Below are 14,257 nucleotides of genomic sequence, written 5' to 3' on the forward strand. Positions count from 1 at the left end.
CTCTGACAGCTTGATCTACCGTTCCCCCTTTGTTACACATTTTGAATTCAATTTAGACTGCTACTTCCAATTAACCAGCACACTCTTACTGCATTATTTGGCATTAAGCAGGCACACATGTTCCTTCAGCTCCTGCCAATGTGAGAAGACAATACCCTGAAGGTGAACCAGGCAATTTGTTGGCAGAACTGGGCTCTGGGAAGTGCCCAAGCAGGCTGATGGGAGGCTGCAGGTGTGTGGTTTCAAATGCCTTCAAAGTGCTTCATGCCCAAGTCTTCCCAAAATGTTACACTTCACAACCATCCTCTTCCATCAAGATTTATGCTGTGTTTTGAATATTTCTAATACTCTGGAGTGCCAGAAAGCTCCATTTGTCATGCTCAGTCACTGGCCAGGTTGCCCTGCTCAGGGATCCTATACAAACCCACTTGGGCACAGGCCATTATTTATTCTACACAAACTACCAAAAGCAGCTGTGATTTCAGCCTGTTTACTCTGCATGTCAATTAGTTCAGTAGAATAAAGTCTCATCCACAACATAAGCCTGTTGCTTCAAAACCAGCAATGAGGGAAAATCAAGACCAAGTTTTAATGACATGTTTATATTTAAAAAAAAAATCAGCATCCTTTCACTACAACACATCTACAACAGAAAGTACAGTACAAACCCGAGATACATCCCACACATTTCTTGAAGAGGGAGTACAAGTTCACAGAGAGATAATATTGCTATGCAAGTGCTTATTAAAAGCAATAAAAAGAACAGAACGAACAATTTATGCTCTACAAGGCTCAGATTTGGTGTTTACTGCTGGAAATTGCTTTACACAGTGTCAGAATTTAAAGCTGTGACCTTACAAAAGAGTTACTGGGCACAGTTGCAGCCCATGCAAGGAGCTGCTCAGTCAGCCACAGGTAAACCTGAAGGAAAAGTCCTTCAAAAAATGGGGGCTGAGAAGGTTTCTAGCCTAAATATAAAAATATTAACACAAGGATGGGAGGATGGAGGCTCCTTGGAACACCAGCACTCTCAAAGATTGTTCCTGAGCTTTACTTTGCTCTGATAAGAAGCTAAACTCTGTTTTAACAGAGTCACTGTTTGATCTGCACAATGAAGCCACGATGGCTCCCAAATGTGTCTTTGCCTCTTCTGGGAAGGACATGAAGGTATTATTTCCATGTTTGTCCCGTTGGCAACTCCTGACACTATGCTGGTTATTACTTACACAAACAGAAACCTGCAGCCAATCAAAATAATATGGTTGGCAAGGAATCTGGGCAAACTTTAATAGCTATGGTTCTTCAACATAAAAAGGATAAAAGTAGAATAATAATTTTTGGCAGGGGAAGCGGGGAATTTTTTAAATTCTGATTGTTTTCCTATGAGGATAGTGTTAGTGAAGTCTAACTTAAAACATGTTGTTCTGGTTTCATGAATTCACAGTGAGCGAGGTTCTGCTGGGCCCACTGAGTTACACTCCACTCCTTCACACTCCAGTTGAAGTTATCTGGAGCACACAAGGTAAGAGAGGGGGACTTGGCACAGGAGCTGCATGGCTGAAATAATTCCAATGTCTTTCTGAAAGGAGTTATCTGCACGTGCGAGTGCGCTACGGAGGAATACACAGAGCTCTCTCTGCAAGGAAGTGTAATTAACTTCAGCCTCCTGGGAGCCAGGAAAGGCCTTCACCAAGAGGAAGATGGACACCAATTTAACTGTAAACCCCTTTTTCACTGAGTTTTTCACTTCCATTTTCAGCAAACCCCAGTGCTGTGCTCAGGACTGCATCACCCTGACCTTCTTTCACTGGAGTCTGATGAAGCAAATAAGCAGAGCTGTGTTAATTTAGCAACTACACTCACTTGCCACAAGAATTAATCCCTGGAAAAGCTGATTTAGTCAGTTTTCCAATAAAAAATTTCATCCTGCCTAATAAAGACTACCTTGTAGTCAAGGAATTAGGTAAATATGTTAAATTGTAGTAAGGAGCAGAATCAGAACAGTAATATCAGAAGCAAGTAAACTTCCTTAATTAGTAGTTAATAATGTAGAGTTGTGGCTCTTCCAGAAAACAAAATCCTGTAAACATTTTCTCTGCCTTATGGAAAAAAAAAAGAACCAAGATAAAACATTCCAACTACCCTAATCAAAATTCCTCTTTTAACATTTTGGAAATCTTTAATTCTGATTTTTACCTGTCTATGACTGCATTTTCTTTTGGAACAAAAAGCCATGCAGAACCACAAATCAGAATGGTCTGTTTGATGGCACTGAAGTGAACTTCTTTTCCAAAGGCAGTAACATAAAGAAGCTAAGAAGCATTTTGAATAAAAAAGCCTATTGCATATGGAGTGGTTTGTATGAACTGGCATTTTTTGATTTAAAAAAAGTTTGCTGAAATATTTCCCAAAGCAGATCTACTTGGGCCTCTTAATTCATTGGCAAAGACTCAGTATCAGTCACTTAAAATACGTGTTTCATCATGTACCTAAAATCGTGACATCCTTTAAAAACGCGTGATACAAAAATCTTTTATTTCTTTATACTACATATTTACAATTCTATTACCAAGGAACTGTGTAAAATGTAAACAAATATACATGGGTGTAAATAATATGGCTTGAGGAAGGTTTCCCCTTTGATTAGCTGCTCAAATCACACACCAATCTACAAAAATAAGAGAAAAACAGCACATTTGACACACTCTGCTGTCTGACAGCAGTGTAAAGGGTTTTATGCTGCTGAGTAACCACACCAGTCTCTGGGCAGCTGGAGGGAACTGGAATGTCTGAGGTACTGGAATGTGGCCAGTGGATGGGCTCTCTTCAGAAGAGAAGACCAAGGCTGTGACCAACTGTCCCATGGGGGCTGTGGGGGAGAGGAAGCCAAAGGCTCCTCAGAGATCCACAGTGAAAGGATGAGAAGCAGTGGAACAAAGATGAAACTGAAGAAATTCTGATTAGAAACCAAAAAAAAAAAAAAAAGAAGAAAATAAAATCTCCACTTGAACAGGTTCAAAGAGGTGGTGGGATCTCCATCCTTGGAGATGTTCAAAACTAGGTGGGATGAATCTCTGAAATTTGACTTCAATGATGAATTTCTAACCCATTTGACTCTGAAGTTGATCAGGCTTTAAAGGGAAGCTCAGACCTTCAGCTTTACTCACTCAATGATTCTACAAAAAAATCTTAAGTACAGTGTGACACTTGCACTACTGCTGTAGTTTGGCTCTGCAGTAAATACAGGGCTAAGACCAAAATATGTCAACTGCTCAACTTGAATTGTTCTTCTGCAGCATTTGCTAAGATTATATCTCATTGTCTCACAGGAGATTTATCTTACAGGTTCCTGTTCAGTGAAACTGCCTCAAATTCACACAATTGTAGGATCAGACTCAGGCCATCACACCTCCAAAAGAACATTTAAAATATCACTTCCTTGCTGAGAGTCACATGCATCTGGGACCATAATTTTGCCACATTTATATTGAATGAACTTTCCAGTGACATTCATTGTGCTCTACAGAAGAAATTAAAAGGGATCAGTATCAGCCCCAGTGATTTTCTGGCTGAAAGCACAGTTAGTTAATTAATTTTGACACATTCACAAATACCTTTACTTTCAATACCTATGAATAACAACAATAAGACTTCCATGAAGCTTGGAAAAACTGTAGTGCCTCCCATAGGTCACAATTTGAAATAAACTACCAGGGAAGCAAGTGCCACTTGCTTTGGCCTGGACAGTCATTGACTGCAGATGTGTTTAAGACCTGGGGTGAACCCTGGGGGAAAATTGTCACCTCCCCTTCCCATCCAACCTCCTGGATCCTGCTTCACCAACTCATCACTTACCCAACCACAACAACAGACTTCCTCAAAAGTCCCAAGTTACCATCAGTTATTGTCATTTGTCTCTTGCAAAACAAAACCCTGCTCTTGCAGAGCTGCAGTTTGTTCTGGTGGTGAATGGAGCATCAGATGAGAGCTGGAACTGCCCATACTCTGTGTCTACCATGGTCCTGATGCCCATCCTTAAGTGCACGTTTGATACAGAATCAAGTGGTTACTACACAGATTTTGTAACTCCTAACCTAAAGAGAGGTATAAAGAGGCACTCTGAAATATTTTAGTCTGGTTAACAGAATATTAAAATACAGAACATACATTTCTTTATAATGACACAGTTCGATATCAAAGGAAAACCTGTCTAAACAGACAAAATAGCACCAAAATGTCTCTGTTTTATGAGGTGGCCACCAGCAGCTGTTGAATGGTATCAGGACTGTTGTGAGATGACTTGATAAAAAAAATAAATTGCTCAATAAAAGCAGAAATTCCGGAGATAGTATCTTTAAGCATCTCTCCTTGCTTACTATCTGCTTTCTCTATTCAAGATAAAACCTTTTCTGCATTAGCAGATACTGTTTGATGAGAAGTGCTGCACAGTTTGGCTTGACAACCCACTGAGAAATTCATCTGGTAAGATGTGAGAACACAGGGTGCCAGGAGAGTCTGACAGACACCACACTCTTTGGAAGACAGATTCAGACAGAGCCCTTCCAGTCAGTCAAATCACACCAGAAATGCAGAAGATGCCCTTAAATAAATTAACAGTGTATTGAGGACTCTTGATGGATTGTAGCAGATTCTTCTTCAGCTGTAAGTTCAAAATTAGACTGCATGCTTCCCTAGGACATGGCATTTTATTCAAAGAGGAATTAACTTGATGAATCCCTCTAGTTCCTGTGCAATGTGATTTTGCAATGAATCTGTAGAGAAATAATCTGTGGAATACTCTTCAAACTTGGTGCTGGTTGTCAAGTGGGTTTAGAAAGTCCCTGATAGGGAGCGTGGCTCATTCCATGGTGATGTGTTACATGCTGCTTATCCTGATACTCTTTGGAGCTGCTCTGATTAAAAACATGTCCAGGCTTTCAAGAAATGAATTATATTAATACCAGAAAGAATGTCCAGAGTAGATTAATGGCGGGGCAAGAGGCTAGGAATGAGCACATGAAACAGATTCAACTCTTTAAAAGGATCCAGCTACTAAATGGCCTCTGTAGTCTTCCATAAGAAGTGTGAATACTTCAGTACAATTCAAGCTGAATTGAATAACTGTTTTCATATCCAAATTCAAATACCGTCTGTGCATATAAAACAGTTCATTTATTAGTCCAAATGTTACTGTTGTAGAGCTCTTGGAAAAATACTCCCTCTTTCTTGAGCTTGTTCTTCATAAAAAGGAAGCTTTGGAGGGCCACCTAGAGAATTAAGTAGAAACACGGTTTCAGGTCCATATAACCTAATACTGAAATATTGTATAGATTATACAATTTACACTTAAATAATTCAATAAATGGTAGCCTTGAAAAGAAGGTAGAGGAGGGGGTTACAGCACGGAGGCAGAGAGCAGGCAAAACTATAAAACACCTCCAAATCAGAAGGTTCCCAAAGCTTTTCCTGAACTAAAGGAGGAATTGTGATTACACCACAAGCGAGAGGAAACTTTCCCTCCGTATTCTATTTCATTAAGAAGAGAAATTATCCAAAGGGGTAATTTCCAACGGGTTGACCCTCCCATCCCCACCGACCACCAGCAGGGGCCAGAGGTGTTGTACCCCCCAGGAAAGGCTGCACCCCCGGGCTGGTTACCTTCCGTGCAGGTCGGTCCCCTCCAGGAGCCGGGGCAGGCGCAGCTCCCGTGGCGGGGATGGCAGCGGGATCTGCCGGCGCACTGGCACCGCAGGGAGCAGCCGGGGCCGAACCTGTCTGGCCTGCACCCTGCAAGGACAGGGGGGTTTGGGACAGGGGGAACACTCCTGGCAGCCTCCCCCCTTCTGTGGGATCAGGAAGCTGCTCAGACACCCACATCTGTTCACATTCAAAGATGACATTTGGGAAAGCGCGGCAGTCGTCGAGTTTTGTCTGCCACACGCTCTGCCCAAGCTGCAGCCCAGCTGTCCTGAAGAGCTCCCAGAATGGAAATCATTGCTGGTGTAAAAACAGGGGTTGACAGCCCAACAGAGAACATCTTGGGATCTGCTCAGGAAAGTTGCTGTCAGCATCCTGGATCCACACTATCTCCTGCCCCTGTCTCTCCTGCATGGCTGGGCTGTCAGTACGTGCTGGGCAAGAGCCTTCCCTCATGGAATGTGACACAGAGAATTAATCCATTTTATAGATACTCATGTCTTGCACAATTCTGCTGCATCCCGGCCAATTAAATTCACTTTAAAAAAAAAATCTCACTTCCAAATGCAAATAAATTCATACCTAGGCTGGTAAATCCTCACTGCAATTTTTTAAGCATCAGAGGACAGGCAGGAAAGGAAAGTGAGCAGCAGGGTCGCAAGGGAGGGTGTGAAACACACAGCAAACAATGGCCCTCTCTCCCTCACCTCGCTGAAAAACCCTGTAGCCAGGGAATTTGCCTTCTCCCACGAGCACCCTCAGGTAAATAAAGTCCTGCTGAGCCCTGCATCAGCTGCAGCCCCAGCACGTGGGAGAACTCGCCCCGTGTGCTCCCAGCTTGGCCTTTTCAATTAGGAAATGTTATGAGAAAAGGTCTCCCCAAACACCTCTGGACCTGATTTTAATTTATGTAATACCACATTTTCATGTTAATAACAATGTGTATTTAAGACATCTGTTTGAAAGTCTGCAATGTTAATTTACTACAGAAAAAGAACGCCCATAAAAGTCTGTTATATTCTTTCTCTCTCTCTTTTTTTTTTTAATTAACATTTTGCCTGTTTAATGGGTGCTTTACCAGAGTTCAAATTAAAATCAGGCCTTTTATCTTTATGGCTGCTGCACAGTCACAGCTGCTCACAGTTATATCACAGATGAACTGAGCCTAATTGAAAATAAAAATGCAAATAAAACCTACCCCATAACAGCTTTTCATGGATGGGGGCTACCCTAGCTGATTTAAGAAAAATAAAAATGACTCACAGAGTTTGTGAGGAAGAAAACCTCAATTCCCATTTTTGGTGCTGAACTTCCCCCTTGTGTTCCACTGCTGCCTAAAGTTTTACTGGAAAGGTCCAGGGACACCTGGTGCAGGGTGGGCACTGAGGGTGGCTCATGTTCCCACTGGAACAGTGCTGCAGACTGGGAGCTTCATCTCCTGACCACAGGACACTGCCCAGAGGGAATCAAATGCTTTTCCATTTCAGTTCTGCAAGTTGCACTCATGCTTAAGCTCACAGAAATTTGTATTAATAACAGCCTGCTTAAATCTATTTCTGCCCCATCCTAGGACAAAAGGAGAAATAATTTTCCCCCTCTGCTCCAGGAGCTCAGGAGGATTTTGGTTCCTGGTGAAGCCCCACAGTAACACATGGATGTTCACTCCTTTTATCTTGTTTGTCACAGCACTGGAATCACAAATGTTTTCTGACACTCAGCTAAACCACTGCAATTCCTTTTACTCCAATGATTACCCTAAAACTGCTCCATCATAATCACAGAATCCTAGAACAGCTTGGGTTAGAAGGGACCTTTAAACTCCTCTGGTTCCAGCCACAGGCATGAGACACTTTTCACCAGAACAGGTTTCTCCAAGCCCTGTCCAACCTGGCCCTGAGCTCTGATCAGAGTCACAGCTGTGACCAGAGACTGGCTCGGGATTCTGCCACTGCTGTCTCTCAGCCCTGCACCCAACCCCACCAGGGTACAGCAGTGGGGCTGGTTTTACCTACAGGAAAAACTTCTCACCTATTTTTATATCCTTGTTACAGAATAATTCTGCTGCTGTGGGCAACACACAGCCCAAGTGCAGCCTGTGCTGCAAAGGAGGGAATTGCATTTGGGTTAAAAATTCCTGGGCTGCTGCAGCACCACACCCTCATCTGTGGGGATTCCATCCTGCCTCCAGGGAAAGCAAATCCAGAGTTGGACACACTTCTGCACTGCTCTGAAAAGGGTCACAAATGTCAGTGTGACAAAGCACAGAGCAATTGGAGCCCCTGGTGCCCAACTGCACCCCCTGGAGTTTTCCCCACTACATCTGCAAAACCTCTTAGTCTATTCTTCCCCAGCTTGTGTTCTCCAAACCGCAAGGCAAATGACATTTTACAGCTGACCCATGAACAGTTTTCCTATCAGGCTATCAATTTAAATATTGATTAAATCAAGAGGTACAAGCCTGCTGATAAAGGTGTTGACAACAACAAAGAGCAATTTTCTACAAACAATGTGTTCTTGAACACCAGCAAATGTCCTTTTACAGTTATTCTGAAACCAACAGGTCAGAGTGGTTTAAGAATACACAGTCCAGCCCTTAAAAATATTGCCCTTACCAATGTCACACTTGTCTCCAGTCTTCCCAGGTGGGCAAAGGCACTTCCCAGTCTCTGGATCACAAGGAGCATCTCCACAGTCACACTGATGCTGGCACCCCTCACCAAACCAGCCCCTAGCACAGCCTGACAGCAAGAGAACACTTTAGATGATGACTGAGTGGCAAGACTTACATTAAACCCAGATTTTCCCAGGATGTCTCAGGGGAAAGCTCAGAAATGAAATCAGTGTAAATGCCAAGCCTAATGAAGAAATCAAACATAGTGGAATGGGCACATTATTTATATGAGCTCTCCTTCTGTTGGGGTTGTCTAATCTAACTTCTCAAAGGTATCTCTAAATCTGTCCCAGAAATGTAGCTGGAACTTATTTTTATTTTTAATTAGAACCCTCTAGAAGCCTCCTCCATAACACTCAACAGGTTTGACATGCACCTATTTAATAATCTTATTTGGAGTTTTAGAAGCAAATTTAGAATCAGTAAAAAGGACTTATTTTTAATAAATGGCATGTGGAACTCATTGCTGCAAGACATCACGGAGACCAGGACTTTCACTGTATTAATTGGAACCAGATTAGTTAATTTATAAGGGAATGGGAACACCCAGCTGTATAACAGGAAATCTGCCCCAAATTCAGTGTTTCAGGATATTCATTAAGCTCAAGATATGGAAGAAGTGGCTCTCAACAAATATTTCAGTAATTATATGAGATTTGTTTGAGTTTTTGGGTTTTTTTTTTTGGTGTGTGGTTTGTTTGTTTTTTTTTTCTCCTTTTTCTTTTTTATTTCTCATCTGAGGTATACCAGTACCTTTTTCACAGTGGACACCATGGTAACCCAAAGGACAAAGGCACTGTCCTGTCACTGCATCACAGCTCGCTCCATTTTTACAGGCACAGGCCTGAAGACAGCCCAGCCCATAAAATCCAAGGGGGCACCCTGAAAAATTAAAATGAAGAAGGTACATGGAGAAAACCATACACACCATAAAAATCCTTTGTGTTCTCTGTGACATTTGCTGTCAGACAACAAAAATTGATATTTATCCTTAACTCTAATAATGCCATGGGCTTTTAAATTTGTACCACCCAGCATCCTCTAGAGACATGCAAGATCTGGAAGGAGCTGGATGATCTGGGACATCCCCAAAATTTTAACTGAGCCAGTGAGGTGTTTCTTGACTCCTCTGAAGCCCCAAACCTGTGACAATTACCCCGAGTGCCTCCACTTACTGTGCTCACAGGAGCGGCCGTAGAAACCCTCGGGGCAGCTGCAGCAGCCTGTGAACCTGTCACAGGTGCCATTGTGCTGGCACAGGCAGTCCAGGGAGCAGCCAGCCCCATACTTTCCTGGGAGGCACTCTGCCGGCAGGACATGGACAGAAAAACAGACAAACAGTCAAACAATCACCGCCCTCACCCAGAAAAGCTTGCATTGCCAAGAGATGATACCCAGAGAATAATTTGCAGACCAATGAATATTTGTTAAGAAGACACAGGATTTCTGCACAACTATGATGCATTTACATACTTTGGTGAGAAATCTTTTATGCTATATAGATGTTTGAACAGCAATTTCCTCAGTTTTAACAGTCTGCCTTTTTCAATTTGTCTCTTCACAGACTCGATGCTGAACCTGCACCATGTGTTGTAAAGCCTTGTAGTGAATAGCATAAATTAGATTTTCTTTTTTCTTTCTTTATCTACAGCAATATTTTCTTTTAGGCACTTAAAAAGTGTGAAAGAAAACATGAAGCTTTTCCTCCTCTGTGTTATCATTGGAGTTCACACTATTCGAATTCCTAATAAAACCAGGAGGATCTTTTTCACACATAGCAACAGTCTGTCCATGTATAATGAGCTATCTGCTTTTACAGAACTAAACACGTCTCAAATTACTGAAAGCCAAGTCATGCAGAAGGGACTGTGCCAATATAATTAACCTCAGCATCATCTCTGAATAAGTTAACTTCCCACTGCTGGGATAATTTGAATCTGGGCAGACGAACTCAAACGAGCGTGGCCGTCCAAATAATCAGATTGAGAACCCTGCAAATGCCAGACAGGATCTTCCAGGAACATCATATCTAATCTCTATTAAAAGGATGCCTGATTAGCTGTCTTTGATTTCCAGTCACAACACACTCAAACCCACACTGCTGCGGAGATCAAGACTCAATTTTCCAATAATTTCACTCCCTCTGTCGAAAGATAAATAGTGAGGCTCTCTGTAGTGGTACAACACACAGTTCCTTATGCAGTGTGTGCATGTCTGCCCCCTGAGCTCCACTCCAGAGATGTTTTATCTATGCAATACACCCACAATCCCCTACTCCATGTGGGGACACCTGCACCACCCTGCTGAGCCTTGGCAGCCCCAGCTCAGCCCATGGGTGATGACAGAGATCTCCAGGAGCAGGCAAATGGAGATGACCACAGGTGGCCTTTGCTGGGCCACCCAGACACTGGTTAACTGCAAATGCTTTAGAGCCTGTGCCCAGAGAGCATCACTGCCCACTGAACCCTCACAGCACTCACACTGTGAGCAGCTGCATCTTGCCTGTCCTCCCTGCTCCTCCCCTGCACACAGCCGCACGGCAGGGCTCTGAGTCTCCTCAGATGCAGAGTGGAACAACTGCATCTCAGAATGCTGCTAAAAAGTGTCATTTCTAGATGGCACTTTACATAGGGACACTCCCCTGTAACAACCAGTTCTTGGTATAGGTACATATGGAGTTTGAGGTGAATATTTGAGGTGTCAGGGGCGGAAGTTCTGTAAATCAGAGCCTGGGAGGGTATTGGGGAGCTTGAACCATGCCATTATGATTTAATGAGGACATTTGTCTTGAATGTGTACTTTGAACTATTTACTTCTATTTCATACCATTAAACTTGAGGTTTCCTGAACATTCAAGCCCATAACTATACAGATATTTCTCACCTACAGAGACAAATAGGAACACAGAAATGCAGAATGTTTTCTGGGAGATGGACAGGACAGTTGTGGGAAGACTGGGCTGACAGGAGAGATTCTGGAATAGGAAATGTTAGTGTGCTTTGCCTTGCACAAGGGACAGGTGTCATGGAGAATAAGGGTGAAAGAGCAGGACAACCTCAATTGCTTTGGACAGTTGTCAGAACATCTGGGAAGTCTACACATGGGAAGCTCAACTCCAGTCGAGAGTCAAATGAAAGAGAACACAACCAGTGAGGAGGAGGACATAGGCTTCTCCTGCTCTGAGGATCACATGGAAGAAGACAAAACCCAATATTCTGATGGACAAAAGAACACAAAAGTTGGACTGGAGAAGAAATAATAGAGTGAGAAAGAAATAAGGAGTGTGCAAAGGAATTCATGAGCAGGACTCAGGAGGAAACTGTCTTTGAAAAAAGACCTGAAGCTCTAACTAGGGGCAGTTCTGAAACTGTCCTTGTCTGTGGGTGTCTGGGGATGCTGCAAACCCCAGCTTGACTGAACAAATCCACAGCCATGGAAGCAGGAAATCACCTTCCTCACAGGATCTTCCTGTCCAGCCGAGCCCGCAGGTGCAGCTGCCATCCACGTGGTCACAGATGCCACCGTTCTGACAGGTACACGTCCCGAGGCAGTCGGGGCCATACTGTCCCTGGGGACACACTACAGAGAATTAACAAAGTTTGAAAAAACCCAAAAATTAGCACCCCAAGGAAAGGATGAAGGTGACAGGGAATAAATACAAACACATGCTCCCTACACGTATCCCAAGTGATTAGGCTCTCCTTAGGGTGGTGGGACACCACCATGGTTATTATTAGTTTCCATGGTTATTATTAGTTTCTGTGATTATTATTAGTTTCCATGATTATTATTAGTTCCACCCAAACACTCTGTCCTGACATAGCCCCTCAGCTTCCTGGAGAACCCAGTGCCCCAGATGGGTGGCAGGGAGGTGTGGGCAGGATTAGCCTGGGTGATGGAGCGGGGAGGGACAGAGGCTGAGCGCCCCAAACCACAGCCTTATCAGCAAAGGCCCTGGCTGTGAACAATGTCTGGCACTGAGTTTATTTGCTGGGTACTTTAAGAGTGTCACCCACTGGCGAGGTGACCTGGTCCTGCTTTGTTACCTTGCTGACAGGCAGGTCCCGTGTGGCCGGGGGCACAGGTGCACTCGCCGGTCCGTGGGTCACACTGGCCTTTGCCACAGGCACACAGCTGGGCACAGTCCTTCCCATACCAGCTCTCAGGGCAGGCTGAGGGAACACAGGGTTTGTTAAACACCCACAGGATCCAATGGCAGTTTTCATTTCTAACGCAGCCACAATCTTAGGGGAAGAGCTGGCTTTGTTTTTATTCCCCCTAATGCACTTCAAAGCATCAAGCATGAAGCCAGAACCCACCCAAAGACACGACTGCTCTACCTTCTGAGACTACTTGTGATTATAAATATAATCCATGATTTCACATGGAATATTTACTGTTTTTCCTATCAGAAGAGTGAATGTACAACTGAAATATCAGCCGCTCTTCCTTCCAGCTTAAAACATCTTTCCTTCCTTAAGACTGATGCTGCTCAGAAATGAAGAACAAAGCTATGGGCAACCAAACATTCAAACATTGCCTCTCTGTGAATAAGCTGAACAGAACTTCACAGAGACCAGACCACAGAAATTCAGCCACAGCATTTAGCTGTGAAGCAGAGAAGTAACAGTAGGGTTGCCATGGAGTCTTTACCAGTTTTGCCATGACAAAACTTGATCTTTTTCCCATTTATTGAAACTAATGGCACCACAGCGTGAAGCAAAATATTGAGATAATTTCTCAACCTCGAAATTTTGGACAGGAAGAAGGAACTTGAGCAATTCATGCTGAGCTGGCTCTAGAAATAAACTTGGGCAAGCAGGTTGTAATCCTGGGGTAAGCGTCCTTGCTTCTATGCATGCAGGAGTGAGGGAAAATATTTTGCAAGAGATTTTTTTACAAAGCTGGAATCCTGATTTACAATTCAAGGAAGAGGTAGCTGGGATCTGTCTGTTTTTCTTCAGACAAGCTCTTATGCAAATGATCCTCTTTGCTGTGTTTTGACAGAAGCAGAACATGAATGTTGGCTTACTTTTGCTGCAGTTGGCTCCGATGAAACCGGGAGCGCAGTCACAAGTTCCTGACGCGGGGTCACAGCGGCCTCCGTTCATGCATTGACAGGGATTTTGGCAGTTTGAACCATAAGTACCTTCTGGACACCCTGTTTTAAAAGAAAAAATACCCAGTAATTAGGTTAGGTTGCTCCTGGGCCTGTTGCATTTCATGTCTTAAGCACTTTGTTGCTTTCAATCAAAGTTTGATTTTCATTTTCTGTTATTCACCTCCGGAGGGCATTGAGGAGCAGATGACTCCTTTGGACAAAGTGCCCTTGGGACTGCTCTGATTGCACTGTCAAATCCTGAGAGCTGGACTGACTGCTGCTGCTCCTGGCTCTGTGCTCTCCTCCCATTCCCCTTATGTGACAGTAGCAAGAAAAGCAAGCCTCGTTCCACAGAGGTCTTCCTCTTGGGATTTCTGTTCCAAATGAATGTATTCCCTCTTTCCCTCCTACACAGGAGAGATGGGGTCATTCTCCCTCTTCCTTTGGGCAGCAGCCACCTGGTTTGTCCAAGTCAGTGAGAAGCTGTGAGCCATTTCTGCCTTCTTAGCAGCTGTTTCATGGATAAAGAGTAGGTCACATCTTAAAATGTGTAAGTTGGAGAAAGTTGGTTTCCTCTATAATCTACTCCTTCCCTGCAAACTGGAGCTGGCATTGTTAGTGGTTGCCCTGGGAGGTTGTGGATTCCCCATCCTTAGAAATGTTCAAGACCAGGCTGGACAAGGCTTGGAGCAACCTGAGATGATGGAAGGTGACCCTGCCCATGGCAGGGGCTGGAACTGGATGGGCTTTAAGCTCCCTTCCAACCCTGTGGATTGGAAAATGTGCAC

General features: G+C 43.6%; 1 protein-coding gene across 1 annotated transcript in view; it reads right to left on the minus strand.

Moving 5' to 3' along the window:
* Nucleotides 1-5,187: 5,187 nt before the first annotated feature.
* LOC311157514 (uncharacterized protein) overlaps nucleotides 5,188-14,257 on the minus strand; it is a gene marked incomplete at both ends in the record, with an annotated part of 182,574 nt that continues 173,504 nt past the window's right edge. The window contains 8 exons of the mRNA XM_084212244.1: nucleotides 5,188-5,267; nucleotides 5,659-5,787; nucleotides 8,310-8,435; nucleotides 9,122-9,250; nucleotides 9,544-9,672; nucleotides 11,819-11,947; nucleotides 12,415-12,540; nucleotides 13,401-13,529. Coding sequence (XP_084068370.1) covers nucleotides 5,188-5,267; nucleotides 5,659-5,787; nucleotides 8,310-8,435; nucleotides 9,122-9,250; nucleotides 9,544-9,672; nucleotides 11,819-11,947; nucleotides 12,415-12,540; nucleotides 13,401-13,529 — 977 coding nt within the window. The remainder of the gene's footprint in view (nucleotides 5,268-5,658; nucleotides 5,788-8,309; nucleotides 8,436-9,121; nucleotides 9,251-9,543; nucleotides 9,673-11,818; nucleotides 11,948-12,414; nucleotides 12,541-13,400; nucleotides 13,530-14,257) is intronic.

This window comes from Fringilla coelebs, assembly GCF_963513975.1.
Source record: "Fringilla coelebs genome assembly, chromosome: 10".
NCBI classification, from domain to species: domain Eukaryota; kingdom Metazoa; phylum Chordata; class Aves; order Passeriformes; family Fringillidae; genus Fringilla; species Fringilla coelebs.